At 36.5% G+C, this 16,816-nt stretch overlaps 2 protein-coding genes across 4 annotated transcripts; both read right to left on the bottom strand.

Moving 5' to 3' along the window:
- Nucleotides 1-278: 278 nt before the first annotated feature.
- On the bottom strand, nucleotides 279-1,559 carry LOC122312421 (transcription factor TCP20-like). The gene has a single exon (XM_043127019.1). It carries the CDS (start codon nucleotides 1,317-1,319, stop codon nucleotides 519-521), a length of 801 nt encoding a protein of 266 aa, XP_042982953.1. The 5' UTR covers nucleotides 1,320-1,559; the 3' UTR covers nucleotides 279-518.
- Nucleotides 1,560-5,897: 4,338 nt separating this feature from the next.
- Nucleotides 5,898-11,388, bottom strand: LOC122313648 (glucose-6-phosphate 1-dehydrogenase, chloroplastic-like). Of its 3 annotated transcripts, XM_043128823.1 has the most exons (11): nucleotides 11,233-11,388; nucleotides 10,881-11,104; nucleotides 10,213-10,445; nucleotides 9,992-10,086; nucleotides 9,704-9,818; nucleotides 7,875-8,080; nucleotides 7,641-7,790; nucleotides 7,422-7,542; nucleotides 7,084-7,313; nucleotides 6,799-6,999; nucleotides 5,898-6,491 (listed from the first exon to the last, which is right to left on the bottom strand). In XM_043128823.1, exons 2-11 carry the CDS (start codon nucleotides 11,077-11,079, stop codon nucleotides 6,245-6,247), a joined length of 1,797 nt encoding a protein of 598 aa, XP_042984757.1. In that variant the 5' UTR covers nucleotides 11,080-11,104; nucleotides 11,233-11,388; the 3' UTR covers nucleotides 5,898-6,244. The 3 variants fall into 3 exon arrangements, with proteins under 3 accessions (XP_042984757.1, XP_042984756.1, XP_042984759.1); XM_043128822.1 differs by lacking the exon at nucleotides 11,233-11,388 and having other exon boundaries at nucleotides 10,881-11,226; XM_043128825.1 differs by lacking the exon at nucleotides 11,233-11,388 and having other exon boundaries at nucleotides 10,213-10,370; nucleotides 10,881-11,226.
- Nucleotides 11,389-16,816: the final 5,428 nt, after the last annotated feature.

The following is a 16,816-nucleotide window of genomic DNA, read 5'->3' as shown; positions in this document are numbered from 1 at the left end:
ATTTGCAAAAACATCTAGATCGCACTGTTCTAGACCTCAAGTATGGTCAGGTTTTATTTTTAAAAGCAGATCATGTCTGAATTTATATATGTAAGAGAAATGACAGAGAGTTCCTAGCAGCTCAAGATCTTGAAAAGAAGTTATATACCTCAAAACAGTTAAATGCATTGTTGTTCTATTCGTAGTCATCCTGCCTTGAAAAGCCAGAATGAAGAGGAAGGTACTTCAGATAGCTGCTCAAAAGTAAGAAATCTCATTGGAAGAGCTTAAGACAGATATGGTGAAAACCTGATGTTAGACCAGGTTGAAAGCTTTTGCATTTATAAAGAAGAATAAGCCTGCAAATCAAATGAGGTTTTTAACCACCAAACATATTAAGAAAAGTTAAGTAAATTCCAAACTCTCCCAGCTCTAAACTGAACTTATCCTGAATGGTGAGAAACCATAACAGTCTACTCAGCTTCTTAGTCTTATGCTACTTGTCATGATCACTCTCTCTTAGAACCCTAGTTCTTCTACTACCTTGACCCTTCAGAATCATCCTTATCTGAAGGTTCCGGTTGCTGTTTCAAAGAACCTGCATCACCTCGGCTCTGCCCCATCTGTTGGTAAAACTGGCTCAAAGCTTGAGAATTCAACATCCCAATATGACCATCCTGTGAAAGACCAAGCTCCAAACCAGGTACTTGCCGGTTTGTTCCACTGACAATTTTGGAAAAGCTCATTGGACCCAAATTCATATCAGGAATTTCAAACCCAGGGAACCCAAATTTAGGATAGAAATTCCAGTTTTCACTGCCAAAGTTCAACGATGGCTGACCAGAGTTATGAACAAACCCTGACCCAATTCCACTAACGGAGGGCCACATCCCACTTGAGACATGTGCCCTACCCAAACTCCCACTCATCATTGTCCAATTGGCCCGACCTCCTGACCCCATAGCTGGCCCTAGCATTTCCACCACTCTATCCAAACCTGCTGAAACGGGGTTCCCCTCTTCAGAAAAAGAGGCCCCTGCAGCTGCAAGAGCCGAAGCTGGAATAGTCCCACTACCAGTTGCAGCCATGATCGATGGCTCTGCTTGCTGTAAAAGCCACTGAATTGTTTCACCATCAGACTTGTGACCCAACTCTCTGGTCAACTGGAAAACCCTTGCTGCGCATAGAGCTGGCATCCTTATTCTTCTCCCTCGACCATCCACTTTTTTATGTCTGTCCTTGGTGGAGCTTCTCTTGGGAGCTAACTGCTTCTTGCTATCATCCTTGTTTGAGATCATGATTTGTAAGTCTGTGATCTCTGCAGGCTTGTTCTCCGCCATGTCTGCTTAATGGGATAAATCGAGAGAAAGGGAAAGGAGGAGGAGGGGGGTGGCTCCGTGGCTCCTCTTGTCGATGTTGATTGCAGGCCTTGGGTGTTCCAACAGAGCAGGGCTGAGATGGGTCCTCTATGATTGAGGAAGGTGACCTCAGAAGGCTTGGATGACCTTTCAATGTCATTTATCAATGGGATTTGGCTTTCGTGTTCAAAAATTCAAACCATAATAATTTTAATTGATAAGATAGTACTTTTTTAACCATCTGCCTGCCTCAACGGCTAAGATCAACTAAAGAATTAGACCACAGTGGGTGTAATTTACCAAATCCTTATTTTTTAAGACAAGATTTATATGAGGGTAGTGCTACTTGATATGCAGCTCAATGAAAACAATATGCTTATGTTCTCTTTCTATTGTCTTCACACAAACATGACGTACCCAATAAACCACGCCAAAACATCATATGATTAGATGCATAAACAAAATAGTTTCCGATTTCAATGTCCAGTGGCAATAGAACAATAGGTATAAGGTGAAAAATTTCCGGCCATCATGGATCCAACTCTTATGTCTTAAAGACCCACCAAAAAGGAAAACAGGAAAGAAAGCAGTCCCACTCAATTGTCAATTTCTCCATCTCCTAGTCTTGGACAGCAATAAACACTATTTCCTTCGATCCAAAAACTGGTTGCCTCTCTCTGTTTTCCTTATGAGCGCTATTACAATGTCACTGAAAACCAAAGCAATCATGCGCCCATTGTGCCACAAATGGTTACGTGATTGGCTAATAGATTTGATTTATGTCCGGTCTGCATGAGCAAGGCATTGGGGTTCCAACTGTCCCGTATAAATATGAAAACAACAGGTTCTATGGACATAAAATGATGTGATGGCTAAAGGATTTTGGCCTTTAGGCATATAATAATTAGACTTTCTTAATATGACAATGAGCTATGATTTAATAATGTTAAGAGAAATTTTCTCAAACAATTATGCTTAATATATATTGTGGGGTTCACAGTCTATCTCTCTCTCACCTTTGCATCTGATAATCGGATAACAACTCTGTATCAAACATGCAAATCATATTAGCCGAGAGTTAGTAGGTAGTCTATTATAGTTCAACGCCATGGGCCATGCAGTCTTGCAGATAAGTTTTATTTTTATTTTATTGGAATTGTGGGGCCAATACTGAAACATGAGCCAGATTTTTTTTTTTTTTTTTTTTGAAAAGACATGAGCCAGATTTTGATAAGCAAATATGATTGACAATTTTAACTTAAAAATCGATGCAGATAAGAGATAGGGACAGAGAGTCACTGTTTCTTGATGGGTGAATCAATACAGAAGAATGTAATCTTGCGATGGTATCACGTTACAAGGACTGACATTTCTAAGGCTAGAATGAGAGCCGTAGTCCACTTTTTCAGCATATAATAAGCAACTACGTTCAATAAAAGCTGAAAATGCTTTCACATTCTTACGACCAATTGACTGAGAAAAAAATATGATCCAACAAACTAGAATTTTTTTTTTCTTTTTAAACATTGACCCAAATTATTCAAACAAACGATAAGACAATTTAATAGTGAATTCTTTAAAGGATCCTTCTATTATAAAAGGTGCATTATTTTGCAGAGAAAATATATCGGAAGCTGCAGATACAAGCTTCATAAGAGCATGGGGATGACTTTTCTTCCTTTCTCACTGCTTTTTTTGGAGGAGATCAGAGAATTAATCGTGCTGATAATAGTAGGTAGGTTAGATTTATTACCCAAGTTGTATTATTTTCTCGAATTGTTTCTCACGTGTGTTGCCCACCAAGGTGACAAAAGAGGTCCCTTCAAAAGTTTACCATTGAAAATTTGACATATTACCCAACTTCTCTTAAACACATATATAGCTTTCTTGATTCTTTTTTAAAGAATCTTACTTCAATAGGTTTCTGGAGTATTATTTGACAAAAAGAAAGAAAGAAAGAAAGAAAGAACTCCAATATGATCTGCCTTTCCAAAAGCCTATTTATTCACCCTAATTGACTAGAAAATGAGATTGCTTGATGAAATTCTTAAGTTACCTGCAGAAACCAAAACCGTGGGGGATATTCCAGATCTCTGTGTGTCTTCGACAGTCAGAGAGTTAATAATTAATACACCCAAAAGTCAAATCAAAGTCTGCGTTCATATTCAGTGTCTGAATTTTCTTGGGTAGCATATTCATCCACGAGACATGTTTGAATATATTAGTACTTTCACATTGCTTTCTCTTAGAAATCTGTGGTCCCTTTGAAGACTTTCAAGTTTTGCTTCATTTGTAATTGTAGCAGCTTTTTCCTTGTTTTTTTTTTTGACTTTCCTTACGCTTTTGTGATGGGAGTTTACATGCATGCAGCGCGAGTTAATTGATCAATTTTCACACGTGACAGTTAACCATGGATTTGAATTAGGGGAAGAGAAAAAAAAATAGTGAAAGTGTTTGATTGCGGAATCCCAAGTGAAAAGGCTCATCATTTGAAATCTTCTATTGGCAGCAGAAAAACAAAGTTTGGAAGGCGTCTACACGTATTTAAAGTATATATACTTTCGTGCTGCTTTTGGCTGCAGATATCTAGTAGTTGAGGATGATCTATGGACACTTCAATGATGAGGACCAAAAACAAAGAAAGAGAGCCTTAAATTGTGCTTATAATCATGAAATGAATGTGACACAAAGGTGCAGAACCTTCAATCGCTGTACCCTTTGATGTCTCAAGCCCTAACAAAAATGGCAATGGCTTGATTTTCTTTTTACTCTCTCCATTCTCAAAACACTCTCAGCCAAAAGACGCCCTCCCTCCCAAGTATCTACGCTGAAGTAAACAATTTGATGCGCTTAATGATGTGTAGGCAACAAAGTATACATTTATATTACTCAACACAGACAGACATCGCAGTGCATTGAACGGATCACTATTAGGGGGTGATAATGTGAACTTAAGGTAGTAGGAGCCATAACTATTAGGTGAGATTTGGATAGTGAGTTAAAATAAGATGGAAGCTCTCCCTTCTCTCTAGGTTAAAAAAATACAGAAGCGTCCGAGGGAGGTGGAGCTTTGGCTCCTCCCTCCCTCCCCCAACTTTTTACAGCTTTCATTTTCATTTTCGTCTTGGTCTATTATGTGGCTGTTTCTCTTCTGTTTGGGTTAGAGTCAATAAGATCCGTTTTGGCTGCGATTTGGTGGTTGAAAGGCCACCACCAGAGGTTCTCGGTTTGCCTGTTTCGTCCCGAGGCCTCTACCTGTTTATTTCACCCAACTGGGCGGAGTTGCATTTCTTGTAGGGGTGGAGGTTCTCGGTTATTCGTTTTGGCCGATGCTCCTGACTACTTTGGTATAGTCTCCTGGGGGGACATCTAAGAGGATTCCGATGTGAGTGTGGGTAGGGTATCCTGCTCCAGAGATGATGGTTTTGCATGATGGTTTGGGGTGCTTCCCGCGAGGTAAAGGAGCTCTGTTTTATCTATGGAAAACAGAGGTTTTGATTCGGGTGGTATGCTGAGCTGCATGGAGGGGTTGAAGCGGTTTCTGGAAAGGAGTCTGGTCACAACTTACGGTGGACATTCCATGGTTGGTGGCCGGAAATCGGGAGTTGCAATTTTTAGATGGTGTTTTAGTTTTTTCTTTGTTTTTGTTTTGGTTGTTTAGATCTGGTTTTTTGGTTGGGCGTCTGGAATAAGCATCGGTTTCGTCTCTGTTTTGGTGGTGGTTTTGTCTCTGTTTCCGTTTAGTCTGGCTGAAGTGGAGTATGGTTTGGTGTTTGTGGGCTGGCGATGGTGACGGGGATGAGTCCTTCACGCCGCGGCCTAAGAACTTTCTGTTGTCACAAACCTGTAGGGATGAAGGGCAGAGTAGGAGCCGAACGGGGGAAGGATGTAGAGGTGAAGACAGGCGGCGGCGGCTTGGGGACGCGATGAAACCCTAATCGGGTTGGGCCCCCATGTTCCTACGGGCTGGACCTCTGGCTTGGGCAGGGCCTTTTAGATCAGGCGGGGCCCATTTGTGTTTTGTGTTTTGAGCCCTTTATTTTGTTTTGTAGTTAATTTGGTTTTAGTTTTTATATAATAATAAAAATAGGTTAGTGTCCCATTCCTCTTTTGGAGGAATGTGGGTGGTAGTCCTACTCCTCTTGTGGAGGAGAGTAGGTGTGAGTACTCTTCCTCCTTGGGAGGAGAGAGTGTGGTTGTACTCCTCCTCCTTGGGAGGATGGAGCGTATGTGTACCTCTCTTCTTCGGAAGGAAGGTTGTTTCAACTCTGGTTTTGACAGAGCGCTTTCTCTCTTGACTGCTGTCAGGAGAGAAGGTGTAGAAGTTTAGACAATGTCCGTCATAAAGAAATTTGTTGACGGGGAAGCTCCTGAGCAGTTGCGTTAGTTGACTTAGGGTCATTGATAAGTCACAGTTGTAACTTCGTCTATTAATGAATGCTATGAAGCACATTTTCAAAAAAAAAAAAAGGTAGTAGGAGCCATATAGAAGCAACATGTGCAACCAAATATTTATTTCATATATTTATTTTTGGCAATGGAAGATCGCAGAACTATCCATTTCAAAAAGTTGTAAGCTTTTATTTTATTTTATTTTTTGGGCCTTGACAAGTAACTTCAATGAGTGCCTAATAATAAGTTAAGAAAAATGGGGAAAATACGTTCATGGCGATTTACACGTTCATGAAATGCTGATTCCGTGACAAACAAGAGGATTTCAGGCTTCGCTTCAGTAGCTGGATCATATTTGCTCATGTCGCTAATTTCACACTGCCCACGTCCCTTGGACCATGTAAATCAAGCTTTCTCCATATGATCACCCGGGTAATTTCAATTTGGTGCACCCTCATGAACAAATAAGAACCTTGAAGCTTTTATGCTTGATCACAATGGCATCATTCTGAAAGTCATTGATCTACGCCATCACCCCACCGTACATTGTATTTTGCGGCAAGATAGTGGGCCCCAACAGGTCCCCGACTACCGTAAGGATAGTATTCTGGTATAATCTTCTTCTCTTCGAGCTCCTTTAACAGAGGTGTGAAGAGTGCCCAAGCAGCATCCAGTTCATCGCTCCTGATAAACAGCCTTCTTTCCCCTTCAACAGCATCCAGGAGAAGCCTCTCATAAGCATCTGGAATCTCCTTTGAATATCTACAAATAAAATGCCAAGGAGTTTGGTTGGACTTTTAAAGATCACTTATGATGGCACCATAATCCAACGCTATAAGCAGCTAACTTTTCAAGACTTTTGTCAAATCAACAACAAATAACATAAAAGTCGAAGATAATTATATTATGTTTCAAGGTTTCAATTAATGCGTCTGCTCAATATCAACAAAGCAAAACATTCAAAACAGAAGTGATACCTTAACACAAAGGTTAGGCACTTCAGGTTGAGACTTTAATACAGCAGTTTTGGCATGTATAAGATAATAATTAAAATAAAAATAGGAATTACCTTGCTGCATAATGAAGATTCAGGTTACTTCGGTCCAATCTCATCCCCAAACCAGGGACCTTGTTATTGATCTTTAAATAAATAGCTTCATCAGGCTGCACTCGGATAACAAGCTCATTTGTAGCGCGATCTAGATCTGTCCCAAAGTTCTGGTTATATAAATTGCCAGGCACATGCCTAAACTGTACCCTTATCTCAGCCCTGGGTAGAAAGAAATACATAAAATAAAATGATCCAGTCCAAGACAAACAAATATGACGCAGAAGCTCCTGCCTAACAACACACCTCTTATTATGTAATGCTTTCCCAGCTTTCATTAGAAAAGGCACCCCATCCCATCTTGCATTATCTATGAAGAGGGCAGCTGCTGCAAATGTTGGAGTTAAGCTGTCATCGGGTACAGTCTTGTCATCAGTGTAAGCTGGGTAAGTAACACCTCCTTTCGTGTGACTCTTGTATTGCCCTACCACCATATTTTCTAGTTGTAATGGCCTCATCGAACGTAAAACCTTGACCTACCAACCAGGGAAATATTTAGATTTTCATAACAAAAAACAACAAAGAAAAGCATATCAGAAATAAGCAGATTTCAGGTTCTTTCTTGAGCGGGGGTTTGGGGGAACCTTTTCATTTCTGATATCTTCTGCATCCAAACTAACTGGTGTTTCCATAGCGAAAAGGGCTAGTATCTGAAGCAGATGATTCTGCATTATGTCTCTTATAATTCCATAATTGTCAAAGTACCTAGATTCAATCCAGCGAAAAAAGAAAAAGAAAAAAAAAAAAGACAATAAGTTCTCACAAACAAGAATAGACGAATGTCTACTGAGATAGAAAAGTACCCTCCACGTCCTTCAGTGCCAAAATCCTCAGAGAATATCAACTGCACATTCCTTATATACTGCCTTGACCATAGTGGCTCAAAAATGAGGTTAGAGAATCGGAGAACAGATAGGTTTTCCACAAGCTCCTTCCCCAGATAGTGGTCTATCCTGTAAAAGAAACCGACCATACAATCAGATTTTAGTCAGTATTCTATTCATAATAAAAACCAACCTTAATTACAAAAAACCCACCTGAATATTTGATCCTCCTCAAGATACTGTTTGAGAGCTTTCGTCAAAGCAGCCGAGGATTCTGAATCTCGACCAAAGGGCTTCTCGACAATGACCCTAGTCCAGCCATTACCAGATGAAGCTGACAAGCTTGCACATCTAACAGAATCTATGAATATGTTTGGAGGTATTGATAGATAGAAGAGGCGATTAGAAACCCTTCCACCCTACAGAACCACCTCCTCATTGTCAAATAATTGTGCATAAATTCATATGCAGGTTGTGGGAAGATCAGATAATTGAATTTCATTGGAACAGAGGGGGAAAAAAAAAAAAAAGGAAAAGAAGAAGAAAAAAGCTCCCTCATCATATCTTGACCTTGAAGAAGAAATAGTTTGCAGTTCCATTACTAGATCATCAAATCTTTAAACAAAGAAAAAGAAGAAAAATTTACAGGTGCATCTGGGGATATAACAATGGCATTTCAACATAACACCTTGTGAGATTATATAACATGTGAAGTTATGAATCATTTCCTATCCACCCGAATGCCAATTCTAGGAAATTCATATCACAAATAATGCCAAGATCTACCATGTCGTAAATCATATTCACAGATTGTATGCCCCAGCAATCAACCAACTAATTGTGTAACACCAACTCAAGTGTGCCAAAGTCCTGCTTCTTCCTATAACTGAGCTTGTGCTCCAAGAGGCACTTGATAAATGGATTTAAAGAGCAAAAAGTACTGCAATCAGCAAGACAGTGGCTCCAGAAAGGCATCATTCAACAACTCCAAATTGTACGAAATTTTGCCTTTTTTATTACAAGCTTTTAGTGTGCATTTTCAAAAGGCCTAGAATAAGTACTTGACAGATGCAATGCCATTTTCTTACAGTACAATATAGTGTGCATTAACCGTTTTCAAATCAATATAAATACCAAAATTCATTGAAGTTAGAGTAGACAAACATGACAAAAGAAATAGATACGTATAGATGTGCAAAGAGTGTTGGCAGCTTTTGCTAGAATGGGGTAACCAAGAAAGACACCCCAATTGATTAAAGTTAAGCCAATAAACATCACCACTGTAAGAGCTGCTCCCAACGTAAGGGGACGTTTGGGCATAGAGATGAGACAGAATTCTCAAAACTCTCAAAACTTCTCATAATTTCATTCTCAAACATCACTCAAATACAAACTACTTCTCAATTTCAAATCTTCAACTTTTTGATCTGATCAGTCTAATCAGTACCTAATCATTATCCAAAGACAAAAATTATACAACTTTTACGAACTTCAAAACAAAACAAAAAAATAATACAACTTTTACAAATTTCACAAAAATAATATTCAAACAACTTTTTAACTTTATAATATTTTTAGTCAATATTTCTATCTCATTTTCCAAAACCTAATAAAAATCTTAACTCAAACCATTTCACTACTATTTTTTATTGCCACCAAGTGTTCAAAAACAGCATCCCAACTAATCCCATGGATGCACAAGCCCTCGGCAATGAGTTTCCCACAAGTGCACTTCGGGTAATTCAAGGAGAAAATCTCCCAGTCTAATGGCTCCTAGAGATTGTTTGCACTTAAGGAGATTTGAACCTTAGACCTGGGGGGAGCATACCCCCAAGGCCAAGGCCTTTACCACTTAAGCCAACCCCTAGGGATTATTTCACTACTATGGACAGGATTCTGAGATACTCCCAGTGTCCAAACAAGCCCTAAGATGACCCTGTAACTTTCTACTATCTTATCACGTGGCAGTTATGAGCCACTTCCAAGTTAGATGAATATGCAACTTTCTACTTTCTTATCACGTGCAGCCACACACAAATTACCTCATGTTCCTTCAGCTTCTGGTCTAGCTCTGCAAAATTTTCTGGCGAATCATACTGCCCAGAATGGTAGAAACATTTTTTAAGAAATTGCTCCATCTTTTCAGTGCAGTTCTCCCTGATAATTCAGCAGAAAGAATATATGACAACCCAAACACCTCAAAATATTTAATAAGCAACAAAAAGCCCAATGACCACACCAGGAGTAATATGCAATACCTTACAGCCAAATTCCTGAAGGTAAATTAAATGTATACCTATTAAGCTTCAAGTCAAGGAAGATCTGTTTACCTCTTATCAATTCTGCAAGTAAGGGTCTTGCTAACCATGTTTCTAAGGTCAGCATCAGTCATCTTACTCCGAGCATAACCATAAATAGTAAATTGCTGCGATGAAATGAATTGATACTTTAAAAATAAACAATACCGCAACGATTAATACACTCATAGTATGCCGACCCACAAAAAAAGAGAATATCCCAAGAGGAATTGAAAAACAAAAAAGGTAGAAACCTGAGGGAGACAATCCTCATAATAGAGTGCAAAAAGTGCAGGGAATATCTTCTTCTTGGCAAGATCCCCAGAGGCCCCAACCACAGTAATACTGACAGTAGGCTCATTTTCATTGATATCGAATGTCATTGCATCTTTACATTCGTCTGAAGATGAAACTGACAACAACCCATCCTTCAGTTTCTTAAAAGGAATGTCATTTTCAATCGGTGCAACTGTAGTTGTCACCGCTCCTACACCCAGTTGTCATCCAAGTGACAAATTAAATCAGAAAACCAAATAAATAAGAGGAGCGAGATTTCATCATCGAAATAGACAATTACTGGGAACATGCTTAATCATGTATCAAAATCAACCAAATAAATTTAACAATTTCCATTCTTATTAATCAAAAAACTAAGATATAGATTATAAAGAAATGAATTTGATGACTCTGGCTTACTGGGTTAAACATGCCATATCAATCAGGATCGAGTGATTAAGAAAACAGACCTAAATTCAAACTTCCACTTTCCAATGTCCTCCTCCAATTCTCATTACGTATTTGGGCAGAGCATTGATGATTTCAGGAATAAAAAATAATACCGGAAACTGAAATACTGAGATATATTCATGAACGGAAATAATCTAATTAGGGAAAAAGAAGAAGAAGAACGGAAGAAACCAACCATCATGCGTGCGGCCCCCAGAATTTGTATGGGATTGTATGGAGACCTTAGCCTGGAGAAAACGTTTAGAACCCGAAGAGACCGATACCCTCTGACGATGACCGAGCTTAAAGCATAAATAAGAAGAAGAAGACGGCGCATAAGACGATGATGGTAATGGTGAATACGAACGGCAATGGGTTGAGGAAAGGGTCGCCATCTCTCTCTCTCTCCAATGCTTGCTACTGAAAGAAAGAAAGAGACTTTCAATAAGAATGGGATCGGGAGAGTCGAGTCCGATGCCGTTTCAGAGGGTGCAAAAAGGAAGAGAGGGTAATGACAACTTAGAAAACATCGAAGGGTCACAACTTACAAGGGGCCCTTGAGATCTCCGAAAGGGAGTATTGTCCTGCGAACAAGTATGGAGAGAAAATTGGAATATAGATTCCTTCTATTATCAAGTCAATTATGTAAAAGAACAATAGTGTTTACTTGTTAGTCGATGATGATTGGCTTCTTTACGTTAGGCCAGGCCTTCTTTATTCTAATAATTAACATGACTCTGTATTTTTCAGTGAAGGTGATGAATACACTGATTAATATACGAGTTCAGTCACTTGTGCCATGTTTTTTGCACATTTTATTGAAATAATTAGTCAAAATAATTATTGTATATTTAAAAAAAAGTACTCAACTAATCATATTACTAAAATATATAAAAAGTACGTAAAATTAATTGTATATAGAGTTTTTGTATACTTAATTGCCTTTCTTTGCTGGAGAAACTTGATAAATGGGTGGGACAATATGCATTTTAGTGTGTTTGGAATTTGGGTGGATGCATCTGAAGATGAGTGTTTGAGTTTAGGTCTTTAAAATCTAAATCCCTACTTTTGATCTATATTAAAGTTTAGATTTTTATTTACATAAAAGTCAAATAAGATTTTGAATAATCATTATTGATTTAAATTTTCAAAAATAAAAATAAATCTAAATCTAGATTTTTCTATCTAACCATAATAATAGTAAATTCAATGAGGTATCATCTTAAATCTAGTTTTTGCTTAAAATTGGCAGTGGTTTTTAATGGGACGTCCAATTACAGATGGGCTAGGGTTAAGATATTACCAGAGTCGACAAGCATATACACAGGCATTTGGGCTTTGTGGATCTGGAAACTGGAGAGGACTCTCATGGTCTGTGGTGTTCCTACACCTACGTCGTTTTGATGGGCTAATGAAAAGCTCCAAAAGAACAGCATTCTGTCGCCAACCCATTAAATAAATATGAAATTTATAATTAAAAAATTATTTTTTTAATGATAGACTTTACTTTTTAAATAAAATATGTAAAATTTATACATCTTAAAATTGTAATTAGTATTACTCAATCATATTATATCAAATTATATTAATGTTTTATAATTCTTAATTCAGAAAAATATTATTTTATTATAAAAGCATGTAATAATTGTGTGTAACAGTAGTAACTTTATATTTTTGTTATGTTATTATTATTTTTCTCATCTCTTCGGAGCTAAGTAAGGAATTTCAATAATGATTGATGTCAAGATCATCAATATACACACGGCCCATCTGAGTTCATGCTTCCGAATCTGAGGGAATAATAATATTCAGGCTAGCCTACCCACCCACCACGCAAAGGGCCCCATACATTAAGATAATATTACTTTTCTTTAATGGATACCATATAAATGTACATAATTAATAAACATAAGATGTAAAATCTTCCATACAAAATACATTCGAGTAATAATACATCCACAACACATTTTTTCAATATAACTCACAACAATATTATAAGTTGAGGGTATTTTCATAAAATGCATTTATTTTATTTTATTTTATTTTATTTTATTTTATTTTTATAAAGTGTTTTACAAAAATAATATTCATTTAAAATATAATTGTATAAAATTGTTATGAAAAATATTACGTGTATATCATTTTCCAATACATAAAATGAAAGAATAAATAACTCCTTCCTCGAATTCCTAATCATAGCAACTGATGGATCCAAACTTTTCGAAGAAAAGCCATCTTTTTGTAATGGGACTTATTTTTAACAGATATTAAGGCCCTATTTGATTATAAGAATCATTTAAGATCAAATTAATTCAGTTTAATTTTAAGTTAAATATAACATCTAAACACTCAATTATTAAATTATTAAATTTATCTCAACTCAAAATCTCCTTACACATGAGACCCACAACTTTTGCAACTCAACACATTTTAATACGTGGAACTTAGAATTTTTTTTAATTTTTCATATTAGTACTAAACTCATATTAACATCCAAACACATCTAAAGTTATTTTAGATAAGCACCACATAACTCACTCCACCTACTCATCTCACTACTATTCATAAAGAACTTATCTCACCTCATCTCACCTCAATGCCTAAGCTAGCTGTTGGTCCCAAACTTTTCCAACAGTAATGATTCACTTACAACTTTTTTTTTTTTCCTATAATTTCTATAGAATCATGTAATAAATTAAAAGTATTTATATAAAGTGATGTTATTTTATAAGTTGTTTTAAAAAAATATCTCTCATTTAATACATGATTGTATAAAGATTATAAAAGGAATTATAAGTATATTATTTTGCATAAAAAGATAACCTTTAAGTAGCATGTATATTAGTGGAGGAAAAAACATGACGTCCACGTAACATATTCATGATCAACAGATGGTCGGTCATTAATTAATGGTGCAATCCAATCCAATGCATGCAATTTAAAGTATAGATATAATGTACATGCTCTCTTTCTTTGTATTTTGTCTATTTTTACAAGGATGTAAATATTTATTTTCCACGATAGTTTGAAAATGTTATGTCGTACATCATGAACAAGCTGTTCAAAGTACACAAGAAGTTGAACATGATCATCTGTACTAATTAATCAAGATTAATTCCTATGCATGCAGTATGATCCCTAGTTAGCTAGTTACAGGAGAGAATTATAATTCCATGGTTTATTTTCCCAAACTCTCTCTTTCTTTTTGGTAGAGTCCCTGATCAATATACTAATTACTCAGGCTTTTGCACAAACCATTGAGTTGGCTTCAAGCCGCATTTGTTTATTGAATCGGGCAATAAACTCGTCAGCTCTTTTATTAAGCTCTTCAGCGGGCAATCCCATCTCTTCTTCATCGTCGCCCTCAACTTCTGCTTTTACTTGATCTTTTTGATCTTCTCCTTCCTCTTGATCCTTTATCACTACTTTTCCTTCAATCATATTCATACTGTTCTCGATCAAGATCATCTCCAATTTCCTCTCTTCTTTTTCCTCTGGAAGATTGGAGTAGTAGTCTTGATCATGAGTACTGAGACTGTGCTTAATATACCCATCGTGAGTTTCAGAACTACTCTCCACTTTCCTCTCTGGAGAAGTGGAGTACTGTCCCCTGAGACTGTGACTCCTCTCCACATATTCATCGTAAAGGTCACTCGCCGGCGACGAGTTCGCGTCGAAAAGCTTCGATTCCCCCACAAGAAAGACAACTATGACATTGACGACGATGAACAAACACTTGGGTTTAACGAAGAAAGCAGAAATATTTGGGAGAGTGGTGAACAGAAAATGTTTCATTGCACAGCATAGAGAAGGAAACCAGTAACAGTAAGGAAATAGTAAACTGCATGTTAGTACTATAAGAGCATGAAGAATGAAACTGTAAAGAAACTGACTCTTTTCGTAATTGTTCATGGCTCTAAGCTTTTCTCCCTTAGTTGAATCCATCGATGAAAGGAGAAATATGACTACCAATACAGTAGAGAGGTTGTAAGATAGTAGGTTTACAAGGACTCTGTCAGTAAGAGTTTAGAATGGATATTCAAGGAACTAGCTAGGGATCTAGAGATGGAACACTTGTGAATACCTAAAGTTGATGAATTGGGTTCACATCTGGCTGAAAATAGAGCAGTGGAAACAATGAATTATATAGAGGCCGGAGGGAAATTAGGGGAAGATATTTTGTCGGCTAGGCAGGCTACTTTACAACATTATTGTAATGCATGCACGAGAAGGCTGCTTTTCGGAAAGCCGAAGGTAGGTTAAGTGCTTCTGGTACTGTTGATGGTTTTGAATCCTTCCACCTTAAAATATATTATATGTATCAAGGAAACATTCATTTGGGTCAGCAATATATAATAAGAGAAATGATTTGTGCATCGACTGATCATCTCAAATATAAATAATAATAAACTAATTAAAACATTATAAATCGATTTGTTTGATGTAGATATATAACAAATTTCAGAACGAAGAACAACATTTTTCATATATAAAAGTCATCTTGATATATATATGGTTCGAGTCGGACGATACAATATCCCGTTTGTGACTCCAAAGTATTAGTTTAGTAAGCAAAAGAGTAATGCTTATAAGTAGTATAAGTCACATATAGACAAGTTCTATGCAGACCTTGTGTACAAAAATGAGATTTTTTTTACACGTTTTTATAATAGGGTCTACATTTTTACAAAAAAATTACTTGTAACTTATTTATTTAAAAGAGTAATGTTACATACAGTCGTAAAGTATGTAAATGTCACATAATCGCTTTGAAAAAAAGTGAAGTCCACGATTAAAAAGTTAGTTTTTTTTTTTCATTTGGGTCCCGTATTAATTCACTTTTTTAAAGAGACTGTGCGATGCTTGCATAACTACGACTGCAAATATCATTTCTCCTATTTAAAATTTGTATAAAAAGTAATATTATACATCACACTTTTATCTTACTTTTATTCTACTAAGTAAGACGTGACACATTCATCACCATTGAATGATAAAGAAGTATACAATAAATTATCATTCAATTGTAATAAATGTATCACTTCTTACCTAATAGAACGAAAGTGAGATGGTAGTGTGATATATAGAATTATCGCTTATTTTCATAAATGAGATGAGATGAGTTAAGTTGAGTTGATATTAAAGTTGAAAGTTGAATGAAATATTGTTAGAATATTTATTTTTAATATTATTTTTATTTTGATATTTGAAAAAATTGAATTGTTAATTTTATTTTGTGTGTAGATTTAAAAAAATTATAATAATTAGATAAGATAATATGATATGAGTTGATTAGGACTATAAACTACTACGCTTCCTACTTTAATTTGGTGGGCCCGCATTGGAAGAGAAAAGGGATCGTAGTAATTAAATATAGACCAAATGTCCATGATTTTTTTTTTTTTCCTCTGATTTGTTTTACTTTTTTTCGTCAAAATAATTGAAGAGAGACGTGGGCATCCAGTAAAGGAGATGCCCAATTGCCCGTTCAGTTAAAAAAAGATGGAAACAACGAGAACAAATACATCAAAATCATTTTCTATTAGTTAGTTTAGAAATGACATGACGCCATTGTCCAACATGAATTAATAATTGGCTTGGTGTATATATATAAATAATTATGATTTTTATAAGTCTTAAATAAATAAACTTCGCATAATCATTATGTAAGAATGTACAGCGAAAAATATCTCAGGCTTAACTTAAAGAAATGCTCCACAAGTTTTTTCAACGCGACAAAATCAAGCGTTTTCTCTTAGTGGTAAAGTGTACTACGTAGTTATAAAACTAGAGTAACACTTAACAAATCCACAGCCTATAAACTATTTCAAGAGAGAACAAGTGAGAGAGATTTTTACTATTGTGATTGATGCACCAGAATCAAAAGGAGGGGGGCTATATATAGCCCCCCTACACGGCTGGCCTTTAAAGGCCAGTCTTCAATACGCTGGAAACGCATGGCTTAAAGCCATGCGTTTACCGGTTGTGTAACGCATGCAATAAAAAGGGGGGTCTGCCCGTGAGGGCGCCCCCTCCATTTAACACATTCTATAAAAAAGTAGACCCTACTTTAAAAAATGTAAAAAAATTTATCATCTTTTCAAAACACTTTTATGCAATCATTTTTACGTA

The sequence above is a fragment of the Carya illinoinensis genome, chromosome 6, assembly GCF_018687715.1.
Source record: "Carya illinoinensis cultivar Pawnee chromosome 6, C.illinoinensisPawnee_v1, whole genome shotgun sequence".
NCBI lineage: Eukaryota > Viridiplantae > Streptophyta > Magnoliopsida > Fagales > Juglandaceae > Carya > Carya illinoinensis.
This window is presented reverse-complemented; position numbering and strand designations above follow the sequence as displayed.